The sequence below is a fragment of the Corvus brachyrhynchos genome, unplaced genomic scaffold (assembly GCF_000691975.1).
Source record: "Corvus brachyrhynchos isolate BGI_N302 unplaced genomic scaffold, ASM69197v1 scaffold279, whole genome shotgun sequence".
NCBI lineage: Eukaryota > Metazoa > Chordata > Aves > Passeriformes > Corvidae > Corvus > Corvus brachyrhynchos.
This window is the reverse complement of record NW_008246060.1, coordinates 6,485,214-6,499,523: the sequence shown is the minus strand read 5'-3', so window position 1 is coordinate 6,499,523 and position 14,310 is coordinate 6,485,214. Positions and strand designations below refer to the sequence as shown.

Sequence of the window (14,310 nt, the reverse complement as noted above, 5' to 3'; positions counted from 1 at the left end):
TACCACTGAAAATCTGACCCAGAGCTTTGAAGTCACATCAGCTTCCTTAATGGTTTGAAATTTCACTCACAGTTTAGCAAGTACACCAGATGAGACAGAGCTTGTACAGGTTTGTACCTATTGCCTACCCTGTATGAACCACCAGTTCACAGAGAAAGACTTTTCTTGAACAGCAGCAGCTGATAAACTGCGATGCCTCATCTATGAGACAGTGAGAGCGGACACAGGAATAAGAAAAGAAGAATCACGTTTATTCTATTTGGGATTACCATTCAAAGTACAAAAAATACCCAGTAGAGTCTGTAAAATTGAACCCATTCACAGTGGATGTCCCAGGATGATCCCTCCATCCTTCCCTCCTCACAAGCAAAGAGTGCCAGTGCTGGCCCAGCTGGTGCCTTTTCCACAGCCAACTCACAGACCGAGGGTCTCAGCGGGTGAGAGCTGCTCCTCACCAGCGCTGGGTGCAGCAAATCACCCAGCTCATGTCTCCAGTCAGCTGAAAAGTGACTATTTCTGGTTCCCAGTCAGCTCCTGCAGACATGACTTACAGGAAAGTCCTCGAGCAGTAGGTGCCCTCCGTTCACCACAGGAAAACGTCAGGACAGCCTTGGTTCTTAGGAGCTTATCCATCCAGGGCCATGGCAGGCTGAGTTCTGCACAGCCCAGTGTTCCTGCTGCACATGTAGGCAGGACCCAGGCTTACATACAGCAATCCTTGCAACTCAGCACAAAAACTGCTACGGGAAGGACAGTTTTTTCCTGACTCTAGTAATCAGGCTGGGACAAATGAACTTTATAAATAAGGAACAGATGTATTATGTACCACATGTTTCATGAGTTAATTTGTTACATTAAAATACATAATTTTACAAAACTTTATTTGTAAACCTAAAAATCTACACAGTCCAGTGATAGCAGTAGCATGAATTATGGGGATAATTCAGGGATTGACAAATTCTCCCAATACAAGAGAATTTCCTTATCATTAATGTAAGGAATACAGGGAGTGCTTTCAGAAGCTATTGTGATGTACCCCCTGTTGCTGGTATTTATGTTGAGATCAGATGACTTGCTTTTTCCATCAGGCCAAGTAATCTGACATAACTGAAACCCTGCTGTACAAGGAAGACTTGCAGAACCCATACAGAGCTCCATTCCAACCAGTGAATTTTCTTAACCCACACTGTACATACACATCCAGAATGTGAGTGGAAGTCTTTCCAATAAATTTACAAACACACATTTCAGAACAATTCAGCAAGCTTTATCCATTACCATTTCAACTTGGCTGGATCTTTCCCATTCAACATTTGGCAGAATATATATCATTTTCTTCATTAATAATGTTTATTACAAAGAGAAAAATGTTATTTACTACTACATGAGGACTTGAGTGGAAAATTACACGTCTGGGAATTACTTTGTGATAAGCACTCAGATCCAAATTCCAGTGAAGCTGCAGAACTTAAATGACATTTAGATTAATATTAGACAGGTTTTTTCCAGGGTGCTTGAACTTGTAAAATGTTTGAAACCCAAAAGTCTGTACTGAGCCACTGCCACCACTGAGACCATAATCAGGAATGGCTGATGTGTGCATGGCCAGTGGTCAGACACCACTTTCTGCTGCTCTGCACAGAGCAACTCCTTTCTGTGACCAAGTCACAAGTGCCTGGCTGATGGTGTGGGTCTTCACCATCAGTTTTGCCAGGAGCACAGGCAGCAATGACAGGGCTGGTTTGGGAGATTTTTACAAAACTGTAATGTAGGTTGTCCAGTATGGTTACAAAGCATTACACCACCACACACCATGTGCAAAGTAGGCTATTGTATGATTTTTATCTAGCACAGCTAGTATAAAACATACTTTACAAACTACAGTACAAAATGCCAGCTAGGACTGATATTTAAAGACCTTTGCTCTTGTTCAATACTATTTTAAGAATAGAGTTTAGGACCAAAATGCAATCAGAAAATGTTCTCTATTACACATTCTTAGGAGCGGATTGGGTTTTGGTTCTTGATTTCTATCTCCTTTGCACATTTCTCTGAATTCAGAGTTGTGATTATGTTGGACATATTAGAAAGGGTTTCTGCACATCTGTATTTAGTGATTTATTAAGCATCAAGCTGCACATTTCATGCAAACCTGGGGGATGTAAAAGGTGAGACTCTCAATATTCACCTTCTCAGATATTTGTATCAAAATTACTAAACCCTCCCATTTGTCAACCAAAAAAACCATAAAAAGAGCTGAGAATAATGTACTTTGCATATTTCAGAGCAGGTCCTAAACAACACCAAGCAGAGCACACTCAGAAATGCTGCTTAATGTCCTCACACACAGTGTGCACACTTCATTTTACAGGAAAAAAAACCAAAAAAGAAGTGGTCCAGGAGAATGAGGCCATTATCACAGAAGCTTTGACTGGGTACAAAGCAGCAAACCCCAAGTGGTGTGAGCAACATGTTTCTGTAAAGCTTGGGCACCATCTACCCTCTTGCATCCTGTTCCAGAACAAGTCAGAGACAGAAGCATGGACGGGGTGGCCTGCAGTGCTGGAGCAGAGTCACAGAGCCACAGATACAGCCACGTGTTTTCCACTGGGTGAGCTGGCAGTCAGCCTCGGTACTGTCAGCAGAAGTATTCATTAGGCTGTCCCTCAATCTTTGGTATGGCTTCCGAGTCCACGCTGGAGCGGGCAGACAGCAGCCTGTTCGACTCGTCGGGGGTGTGCCTGGTCAAGTATTCTCCTTCCACGCCTTTTGCCTTGGCCCCAGGAGACAGGCTTTCAAAGGTGACGTAGGATTCCTGAATTTCCTTGGGTTTTCGCACAAAGCATTTTTTGCAGCGCCGTTTCAGTGCTCCACAGCAGACCACCAGTGTCAGAGGAACAGCAATGACACAGGCCACGCTGATGACAACCACATTGATGAGCTTCTGCGTTCCTCCCGCACTGAAGACTTCATCTGTGGAAAATATGATGCACTGCTCCTTCCTGGGGATCAGCCCTTTCACACAGACACACACGATGTATTTGGTCTTTGGAAGCAGCCCATAGACAGTGACCTTGGTCTTCCCTGGCTCCACGTTGATCCGCCGCATGTCCCTCTCTCCAAAGACAGCATAAAGGACACTGAACACCGTGGTGTTCTTTGCCATAGGTGCCTTCCAGGCCAGGGTGATGCCCTGGTCGGTGTCCCCTATCACCCTGACAGACCTCACCATCCTCTCTGGCTCCTGCTGGCCCATGGTGGGGCTCACCAGCAGATTCTGGGGATTGCTGTCTTGTGCCATGTCCGGGAGGAGAAGCCCGTCTCCAGTGCCCACTCCAGCCCCCAGGGTGGGCACAGTGGAGGTGGTGATGATGTACCTTGCCACCAGTTCGTCATTGTAGGCAGCTGCCTGCATCCCACTCGCCTTCCCATTCCACGTGCCTTTGCCATTAGAGGTAGGGTCATCCGTGCTTTCTGAGTCTGTGATGATGAGTGAGATGAACGCCTCTGTTGCCCCCAGGAAATTCTTTGCTTTACAGATGTACTCTCCAGAGTCAAGGTAAGAGACTACAGGCAGGCCCAGGATAGACCAGCTCATCCCATCACTGGAAATCTCTTGGTGAACTGCAAGGCAGGAGAAATGTTAAATAAATAGGCAATAATAAATGGAATTAATACCATGTTTGTAAAATATTAAGACTCCATCACCAAATATCTGCTCAATAAAGTATATGATAAAGAGTCATCATTTCTGCTTGCCACCAAGAACATTACAAAATCAAAGTGAATCTAAGAAAAGGACAGTAACACTATAATTAGATTATGTCAGGATTTAAACTGCTTCCAAATGAACGTGAAATATTTGATACTATTTCCTCCAAATGAATATACAGCTTGAAAATAAAACAGGAAAGGATCTTCCATTAAAAATAAAAGCTTGAAAATTCTTACGTAGGTACAATACTTAAAAGAGTGGAAGGAGCAGGCAGTAACATGATCTATTGGAGCATTAGATGCAGACCTTGGAGGCAAAGAAAATACAAACAGTGAAGATTTTATTGTAATAAACACACATGGACTGACCTAGAGTATATGGAAAAACAGTTGGAAGATAATATCCTTGTCTACTGCTTAATTATTGCAGGTGTTTATCTTTACACAGGTGTGATCACTTACCACCAAATGATATGTACACAGCTGAGTGTTGATTTGCTCACTTGATTCACTTGGAGGCTAAAACTAGGGGGCTTTTTGTCTTTTTCTATTGGTGCAGAGAAAAAAAAAAAAGAAGAGTTGGGATTTTGTGGAAGGGTAAAGCACCCTCTTCATTATTTCACCAGCCTCCTTAGGATGGGCATACACTGTCCCAGCCCTTTCCCACTAAAAGGTAAACCAGAGAGATATCTGAAAGGCAAAGGTAAGAGGATGCAGACTTCTCCCAAGCCCTCCTGGGGTCAGGATCCAGCCTTGGCTACTGGGACCCCTTCCAGTGGCAGCGAAATCAAGGTAGCAGAAGTTACTTTTGCAGTTTAAGTATTTACTGAATGTGTATATTAAAAAACATAAATCCATGGGTCTGCCTATGGCAATTACCTGCACATACAGATTGTGGGCTATTTCTCACTCCTTTCTGTTCAGAACACCAGCATTTCAAATAGTCACATTATAGCATTGGTACAGAAGCTGCCATTGTTGAGAAATAACCTATCTTTTCAGCCAACTTTTTTCTGAAAGGTGCTAGCATCTGATGTAATGGGGCACAAAATACATCATTCTCAGTTGTATCTCAAAGTAAACTCAACATAGGCTTTCAGGAAATCATCCCCTGTTGTATGTTTTGTGGCGGCTCTTTCAAGTGTATGAGGGATGTTTGCAGCATGGTGGGTGCACGTTATCATTATGAGGAGCAGCTCTGCTACATCCTGCACATCGTGTACAACAGAGCAGTGACTTGTCCAGATCTCAAAAAATTACATTTATTCCAAATGGTTCTACTGCTGTGAAAGAAAATTGCTCTCTTCCCTGTTCTGTGCACTGAGGAGCCCTGTAACCCTTTGAAGATCAGACTCCATACTTTGCAATTTATCTGCTGAGTTTAGATCCTCTATGAAAGTCAGGGCAGGACTAGGATGCAGGAGTATTCAGGGCAGGTTGGAAGTAAGAAGGTTCAGATCCTGACTGAAAACTTGTAGGACAAAAAGCTAAGGACAACTGTCTTCAGTAGAGCAAAGGTTTCTTCCCTAAATTCCCCACACATTAAAGGACCAACATTGCAATTATAGCTCCAAACATTCTTCTGAATGGAAATGAAAACATGATCAGTCACAAAACCAGTGTCTGTTTGAAAGCTTCCCCCACAGGAGGGTTTAGCTCAGAAGAGGTGCTGAGACCAGGTGGTCAGGGTTTCTTCCACAGAGCATTTTCCCCAGGAGACCTTGTCAATCTGTCAGAAGGGGATGATTCCTTGGGGACATTCCCACTGAAGTGTTGTATCCTTCAGCAGTTTAGTGGCTTTTTGGTCTTAATATCAGTCGTGTTGTATGTTTGCACCCTTTTCTTGCTTCTACAGCAGATCAACTCCCAGCTGAATTCACATCAGACATCTCTCTGCCAGAGATGTTTGCTAATGGATTAGCAATAGAATAGATTAATAGAATATAGAATAATTTAGTGGGAAGCCTTCTCAGTGACTGAATAAGTAACTGGAAACAGCTTATTGCTACAGTTGGAAATACTTCATTTCTTTAGTTCCAACAGATTTGCGGAAAATCCCTTGACTTACCTCACCACCACAACTGCTATGAAACAAAGCAAAACCAACTTCTTACACATGATAATATACATTTATCTGATAATATTTAGATCAGCATGTAAGTAGTTTTATAGTCTATAGAAAATCACAATGCAAAAGTGGATTACACCTGCTACAGGTCTGCCTCACTCATTCCACGTGTGCAGAACCAAACCCACCTGTGCCGTTCAGCTGAGCCCCATCAGCTCTCCTCCAGCTGAGCTCGGGGATGGGCACGCCCGTGGTCCCGCACCGCAGCAGCACCGTGCTGCCCAGGATGGTCTTCACCTTGGCTACAGACGTGTGCACAACGGGGCTCTGACACTTCCTCAGCTCCACCTGGCTGAAGAAGACTCCTGCGAGGCTCCGGGGGGTGAAGCATTTCAGCCTGGGCTCAATGAAGGCTATGTTAGGAGACTGGAAATTTAGGAAATGGACCATTTCATACAGACTGCAGTCACACACCCAAGGATTGTCTTGCAAGCCTGTCAAAAAGAAATCGGGGCACTAAGTCACTCCAACAGCACCTTTTGTTTCTGTTTTTCAGCAAGACAAAGTGTGATAGGCTCCCAGTCTGCTCTGCAAGAGCTGTCTGTACAGGAATATGTGGGGTGGGGGTTTTCCCCCCCCACTACTGTTGGCTGAGCCTGATGGATCCCACAGTTGCCAAAATGGAATAAATACGGCTTGCTAAAGTATCTCAAAATCTGGATCTGAAATAATATTCTTTCAAGTTCAAAGCAGGATTATTAATGTCATGAAAACATTGTGATTCGTGCATATAAAGAACCAAAACAAGTTGTTATTATAAACACATTTAGTTCCAGGATGAAAAAACAAGTACTCATGGGAGAAGGGGTGTGCATTCTTTTGGCATGAGGAGACTATAAACTCCCTTTCTTAGACATGCCAGAAAATTATTCTCACTGGGCATTCTTAAAATATTAGCCAGATTGTCATGCCACTTTCACACCTGCAATAGCTGTAGCTGATTTTACTTGCCTGCCATAGTTCTCTTCCAGCCCTGTTATTCTAAGTTATTTTCATTGTTTTGGTAATCAATTGTTTTTCCTGAAATGCTAATTTATGCTGGATAAAATGAAAGAACTGTTTTAAGAATTAAACTGAAGAGTATGCCTGTTATGTATATAAAAAGACATAGACCATAACTATATTAAGGCTATACACACAGAACAAGGTATATTGAAAAACACACTCCTGTTCAAGAGTCTTGGAATGTTTCTCTTCTTCTTTATTCTACTCTCCCAGTTTGCACCTATTGAATTCCAATTCTGAAAAAATTAGACATTATTAAAAATAGATCTGTGAAGATAGTACTGAAAAAGCAAACTTGGAACTAGAGTAATGCATACCCATGAACAGAAGTTGCTGTATTCTGATTAAATCTGTGTCATCCTACTTACAAGTGTTCGCATCCAGCTGTGCTGTGGACAGGTTGTGGTCTCTAATGATTTTAGCTAGCAGAACTGGCACTAGGGATATTAATGCCATCTAACCCCAGGCACACATTTGAAGCCTAAGCCAGGAGCATGGCTCCCAGGCCTCCTGCCTGCCACAGGAGTGAGCTTGCTCCCTCCAAGGGGGCTTTGCCTGCTCTGTTCCATGCACAGCCCAAGGACGTGCCTTGGGGCTGGCACCTGCCTGAAAGTGAAGAGTACTAATATTCCCTCAAACTGTTTTAAAGATGCTGCTGAAAAATTTCTTCTGAGTGCATTCCATATCTTCTTCCCTGGGCTTAGAAGAGGATCTGAAAATGATGAGTCTTGGCAGGAGGTCAATTCTTATCAATTAATATGTTAAAGTGAAGGGGACTAAGTAAATAATGAACGTTCAGCTTGGCTTTGTTGTTTTATGGCATTTTTGCTAGCAGCTCACTTCTAGTTCATGCGCTAGATAACCAATGATCCCAGATTCCTGGCAGGTGCCCCAGCTCCAGCTGAAGCTGCAGCACCCACAAAGCCCCAGTGAGGCCTTTGCTGCCCTGCACAGCACAGTTCTGTGGGCTCACATGGGCAGTTCTCCCATGGAAAAGCTTGCACCCTCGGCACAGACTATTAGCCAGCAACTCAGCAGAGAATTACTTCTTCTTGAAGGAGTTTGCAAGCAGGGGCTCTGAAGAGGAGTCACAGTGATGCATTGCAGACAAAGGAATGGATTGGGCTGACTCTTTTTATTATTCATGATTTTTTATGCCTCCATGAGAAACAGTCATGAGCAGAGTGAAGCAGAAACACGCAGCTGTGTTTCCCAACTTGCTCCTTTGAGAGACATGCATTTTATCTACCTGGTTCCTATGGGTGTCCACAGGATAGGACCTAGAAGCTGTTGTGTCTATACATTACTGAGTTAATTTTAGCATTATACTCGTATGCCTACATGAATTTTTTAGGATCCTGACACAATCAACCTGTGCACAGCTGGATACTACTCAGTTTGGCCACGTGCATCAAGGCATGATCTGTTCTTCTTGATAAAATGGTCTCCTAATCTATATTGGATGGAATAACGTTTTTACGTGTAACTTGACTCTAAAAATAAAAAGGGAAAAGTAAGATGTAGGCAGTCTTGCCACGAATGAAATGGGCAATCCCAAACTGCCAGTTTTGGCTTAAAGAACTTGTTACTATGTCTGGCAAAATGGGATAATGAAACACCTGCTCCTTTCTCTCCTGATGCTAGTGAAACCTTCAGCAACATCTGCTAAGGACACTAAAAGCTTTGTAGGTGGCATTTTGTATCTTTTTAAAGTCTTCTTTCTCTTTCCACTGCAATCTGGTTTTAAAAACATTACCTCCCTAAATTTTTCAAGGGAACAAAGAGCAGCAGGTACTTGCCAGAGTGAGAGGAAACTTGCAGTGCCTCTGCTGAGATTATCAGCAGGTGGCTGAACTCGCACCCTTGGCTGCAGAGGCCGTACATGGAGATGCCCACACCTCAGTGACCAAACACAGTGAGTGGGGCTGGGTCAGCACATGGCAAGTGAAGATGGCAGATAGCAACAACTCTGAGCCATCATCAGCCTGCCATGGATTTGAACAGTGAACAATGGCTAAAAGACCGTGTAGTAACCCCCTGAACTAGGAAATGTGCTCAAAACCTCACCTGGGCATCCTACAGCTGAGAGTCAGCTGTGAAATACCCTGACACAAAAATGGATAATTGCCCCAAAGCCATACCTCTGAGGAGCCTACAACTGCCACAAAAAAGGGTATTCTTGGAGCTTCATAGCTGCCCTTCAAGGCAGCACTATCTTGGTGGGTTTGGGTAGACTAGGGTTTAATTCTGTGTGAACAGTTAAACAAGGCTCTGGGAAGAGAGAAACTGGCAGCTCTGACCCAGATTTTATGCTCAGCCATGGCATTATTCCTCTTTAATTCGGGCATAATAAATTTTCCATCCTTTTATTTAGTTCTGCTTAAAATGGGTCAATTCCATACACTGTTATTAGAAAAGAGCACACAAATGATGAAGAGCTGTAAACATATTTGTATTTCTATCCAAAATGGTGGTGGCAATAACTAAAAAAGCCTTGACCAAGAGTCACCCATTTTGTGCTACAAAGATTCAAGAAATGATGAAATTTTTGGCATAATAAGCTGGGTGTGATGAGCCTGAGGTGAGATTGTTAATATGCAAATAAATTTACACACATTATTTGGGGTATTAAATTGTATACATATAATAGCAGTGTACTTGCTATGGTAACCACAGTGGGTGAAAATGCTGCAATAAGATGAGGAACTCTTGACATTTGTGCCCCCTGAAAATTGGCAGGCACTTCTCTTACCTAGGATGATCTTGGAGTTATCATTGGGGAAGTAGGGAACAGCCTGGAGGTTGGCCCAGGTGGCAATGAGAGCCTGAGGAAGAGTCATCAGCTTGTTGCTAGACAGATCCAGGTATGTGATATTCTTGACATAACGAGCAGCATCTGGAGGGATTGAGGTGAGTTCGTTATTGTGTAAATCCAGAAGCCTCAGCTGTGGCATGCCAGCCAGGCTTTCCCAGGGGAATGACACTAAGTTGTTCCCATCCAGCCTCAGCTCCTGCAGACGACGAAGGCCCTTGAAGGGGATGCCACTGAGGCTGGCCAAGGAGTTATAGGGCATCCAGAGGTACTCGAGGTTGTGAAGCAGGTGGAAAGCCTCTCCTGGCACCCTGCGGATAGCTGTCTTTTCTATCCGAAGCTTGGTTGTATCGACAGGGATGTTCACAGGAGGGAGGGTCATCTCTGGATCATTACACAGCACTGTCCTGGTGGGGAAGGACACAGATAAGCAAAGATGTGATTTTCTTTTATTTTGAAAAGGTTTTGAAACCTTATTTTAATGCAAGATTTTGATCTGCCTTTCTTTTTTCCCAAGACTTACTGTCATTTCTTAGTTGCTGCTGAACATCATCACCATAAATACATAAACTTGCAGTAATTCTGTACCTTCTGACTGCAGAGATCACAGTGTTTTGCCTCTCCTGGAGTGGTGTGTCTGAATCTGGTGTTCCTGTTGGTTTTTGCTTTCAGTTTTTTAGAGTACTTATGATAGGCAGCAGTGACAACATTCATGCACCACAGAGGATTCTGGTGCAAGTTAAACAAAGGGATCCATAAATTGAACTATAAAAGCCATACAAAAAGAAGCCTTACTGACATGAGGGAGAGCAAGAAGTTACACAGATTAAATATGACATGGGAACTCTGGTTTGAGAAATGAGGATAAGAAAGCCAGCTAACAACTCGTTGGAAATACTCTGGAGTAAGCTTTGCTTTACTATGGAAGGTGTGTAGAGATGGTAGCAGTCACTGCACCACAGGCACACATAGTCATGAGAGTGAAAGCACGGAAAATTAACTCTTTGGAAAATGCTATACTGAAAGCAAGGCAGATTTATGTGTTTTAATCATTTCTCCCTATTTCTAATCTCTAGAGGTCAAAACATGAAAAGCCTTTGCTGTGTTTTTGCAGCCTCCATACAAGAAATTGTGACTTGGGATCGTAGAGAGCCATGAGAAATGAAGGGAGACAAAACAGATCTCTCTGACTGAATTTTAATTTGCCTATCAGCAAGTAGGGGAAGGCAAGTTCTTAACAAAAGACCAAGCCACCTGCAAAAGGTGTCAGGTTAGATAGGCGTGTTCTGCTCCACATGCTGAACAAGACACCACAAGAAATGTAATGTGATCAGTCAAGTAACATTTTCTTATCACACTGCCTCTATAAACGGAATATTAAAAAGCTGTCAAAACCAGATTGGTTTTGGCAGAAAGCAATTATTCCTCCACTATCAACCAAAACATACAACATTGCTGAACTGCTCAGGCAGACTTCCCAGATTTAAATGCTATTTGAGCCTACAGTTAAATTGTTAATTTATAATCAAAAAACAGTACATTACTCTCACCAAACACTTTCATTGTGGCATTAAATCTTGCCCACCCTCTGCTGAAAGTTGAGATTTTGAGGAAGATAAAAATCTCTCAAATAAGGAAAATCCAGAAATCCTCTTTCAAAAAAACTATTTTTTTTTTGTGTAGTCATGTCACAAAATGTTTACTAACAGAAACATCACGGCAGTAAAGCAGAATGCTTCTCATAGCGTCCCTAAGCTCTGTCAGTGAGCACTAAACAATCTATGGGATAATCTCCTTCTAGTGAGAAATATGAATCATAATGCAGAAAAAAGGTGGCATTATGCTCCTTAAGGGACTAATGGATATTTGCTTTATTATGTATCTTACTGAAATGCACAACAGCTTTTTCCAGTCACTGAGAGGAAATTCCCCTGGGAACCGTGACATTTATGGAGCAATAATTGGCTCTCATGCTATTGCACTCCCTTTTAAGAATTGTAGGCTACTTGTGTCTCTAGCATGCTTCTTCTTACTGGGAAAGTTTCTAGTATTAAATCTATAGCACCATAAAAGAGATAAGAAAGTAGAGATATTTCATGGGGTTCCAAAATACTTCATTTCAGTAATGAAAAAATATTTCAATCTAGGAAAGTTTATTACAAAGGATTTTGCAAATACTGTATCTATCACAAAACCTCCTCTGCTGTGAACCACACCTTATGAAAATACGGCCTCTATTTTCTTTTAAGTCAGATACTTTGTGATTACCCCTTCAGAAGGACTCTTTTATAACAGTCCTCCAGAGGCATGTATGTACAATGGTTTTGCATTCAAAGATGGATGTCCTTCTGGTCTTCTCTTGTAATGGAAAGTTTCCAATCTGAGAATGAACTTCTTTTATTTTTTTTTTTTTTTTTTTTTTTTTTTTTTTTTTTTTTTTTTTTTTTTTTTTTTTTTTTGTTACTGTCTGTTTTTTTAGTTCATTCTTGTCTAAAGTCTATTGCTATGCCTAAGATCTCCAGCTGAAGGGGTTTTTAAGTAAATTGCTGGGTTTGGTACCACAATGTTAATTAAATCTAATCACACTTTAGCAACAAACCAGCAGAACAGAATAAATAAAACCTTTTAGAACCAGAACTTTCAGCATAAAGGGTAAAAAAAAAAAAAAAAAAAAAAAAAAAAAAAAAAAAAAGTTGTTTAAATTTTATTCTTTTTTTGCCGTTACATCAGCAATAATTATGTCACTTCTGTTCTCACAGAGGAGATGGCCGAACACTTTCTCTGAAATCAGCTTACTGTGTTTTCAGAAGCTAATCCTCTGCAAATATAGCTAGAGCGCAGAGCAACTGGAAAAATAATGGCCACAAAGTCCAGACACAATATTTTCTCTGCGAGCATCCTTCCAGAGGAGCAGAAACACCCCCCGACCCCGCTGCGAGAGCGGCGGCCCCGCGGAGCGCCCGGCGTACCTGGCTTTGGTGCCCTCGCCGAGGCTGTGGAAGGAGCAGCTGCACTGCGAGGGGCAGGAGCCGCCCGCCCGGAGCAGCCCCGCCAGCGCCGAGCAGCACAGCAGAGCCACCGCCACCCACATGGCGACCTGGGCATGGAGCACACCTGGCTCTAGGCAGCGTGGAGGGCTTCGCCTATTGTTTTATCCATCGGCCGGTCACATCTTGTTAACTCCCTTTGTTTTCAGCCACACTGTGATCTTCCAGCCCGCGCTGAGTCCATCAGATAAAACGGGATAGACAGGGATTAAGGATGGGGACTTGAGTTATTTTCATGAAGGTGCTTATTGCTTCCTGGAACCATACTAACAGCATTTCTTCCTTCAGCAGCCCCTTCAAAACACCCTCCTCAGGCAGTCTGTGGCTCTCGTGCAAGAAAAAAACAAATGTATTTTGGGGGGACCTACATCAAAGGCAAGATAACTGTTATCTGACCAGGAATTAGCAATAATTTACTTCCTCACAGAGGTATTGGGAAGATTTAAAACAGTTATTTGTGCTAATGGGATGTAAGCCTTCGGTCTAAGAATACTAAAATATATATAGTGATGCTATTAAAAGGCTGTATTTTCTTTTAAAAACTCCTAGTTTGATAAAGCAATTATTGAACTGTTGGCAACAAGCCTGATATTGATAAACAGTTAATAACCCAGTAAATATGTACATATTTCAGCTTATGCCAGGGCTAGCACACACCTGCAGGACTGACCACTGTGCTCTGACTCACTGGCACAGCAAAGCTCAGATAAGGGACCCTTTTGGGGAGTGCCACCTGATGCAGGACTGTGTGGCAGCTTCAGGAATGCTAAGAAAAGCTCAGCTCTGTCTTAAGGTCAGCCGATGACTCATCTCACTTTTCCAGCATTCCTCCCTGTTGCAGACCTGTGGGTTCTGCTTTTCCTTTTGAAATATATAATCAGGAGTTACCACTCAGAAGTGCAGCAGTAACACACCTATCTACAAATAAACTACCTGAAGGTTAATGACTATGCTACATCAGTGTTGTTCTAACAAAGATTGCTCGCCAGGATTTCTGAGCTCTTCTCATGCACAATTCATCCTGTGTTCAGAATGAGATTACGCTGGCAATTTTTCAATAATTCTGGGTAAGGAACTTTCAAAGTTTCACAGTAATCTAGATGTGGTTTTGGGGCTAACTATTAAACAGACATTTTATGGTGCCATGGTTTCACATGAGCTTGTTTCACAAGTTACTCTGATAATTAATTAAGGCTTGCAGAAATCATTTATTGAGAGGATGACCCAAAGGATTACTTTTTCCCCTGCTAGTTTCACATTCTACATTTACTGTTGTTCAAAGAGAAATACAAGTATCTCATTATTTATTTCTGAAGAGATGAGAACATGATGCAGTGCTGCTCATTAAATATCCATAGTTGTTCTCTCATTGACTTCCATTAGGTCCCATTTCTACCTTTAACGATTTCTCAGTTCCCTTAATGATCTCCAAGCTAAGACCAAGCTTATTGGTTTTTTTAGTGTACTCATTGGTCAACTTGCCTTGCTGCCCAGAGTCTGCCTCAGTTCAATACTCACAACATTGACTGAAACATCTGAAGTTAAATTCTACTTGAGAAGGCAATGCAACATAATTAACCTCTTGCATCTATATTTTTTTCAAT

The 14,310-nt window shown here is 42.3% G+C and overlaps 1 protein-coding gene across 1 annotated transcript; it reads right to left on the bottom strand.

Moving 5' to 3' along the window:
* Positions 1 to 230: 230 nt before the first annotated feature.
* LRIT1 (leucine rich repeat, Ig-like and transmembrane domains 1) lies at positions 231 to 13,182 on the bottom strand. The gene is made up of 4 exons (XM_008642805.2): positions 12,629 to 13,182; positions 9,600 to 10,066; positions 5,971 to 6,276; positions 231 to 3,624 (listed from the first exon to the last, which is right to left on the bottom strand). The coding sequence occupies exons 1-4, from the start codon at positions 12,748 to 12,750 to the stop codon at positions 2,639 to 2,641; spliced, it is 1,881 nt and encodes a 626-aa protein (XP_008641027.1). The 5' UTR covers positions 12,751 to 13,182; the 3' UTR covers positions 231 to 2,638.
* Positions 13,183 to 14,310: the final 1,128 nt, after the last annotated feature.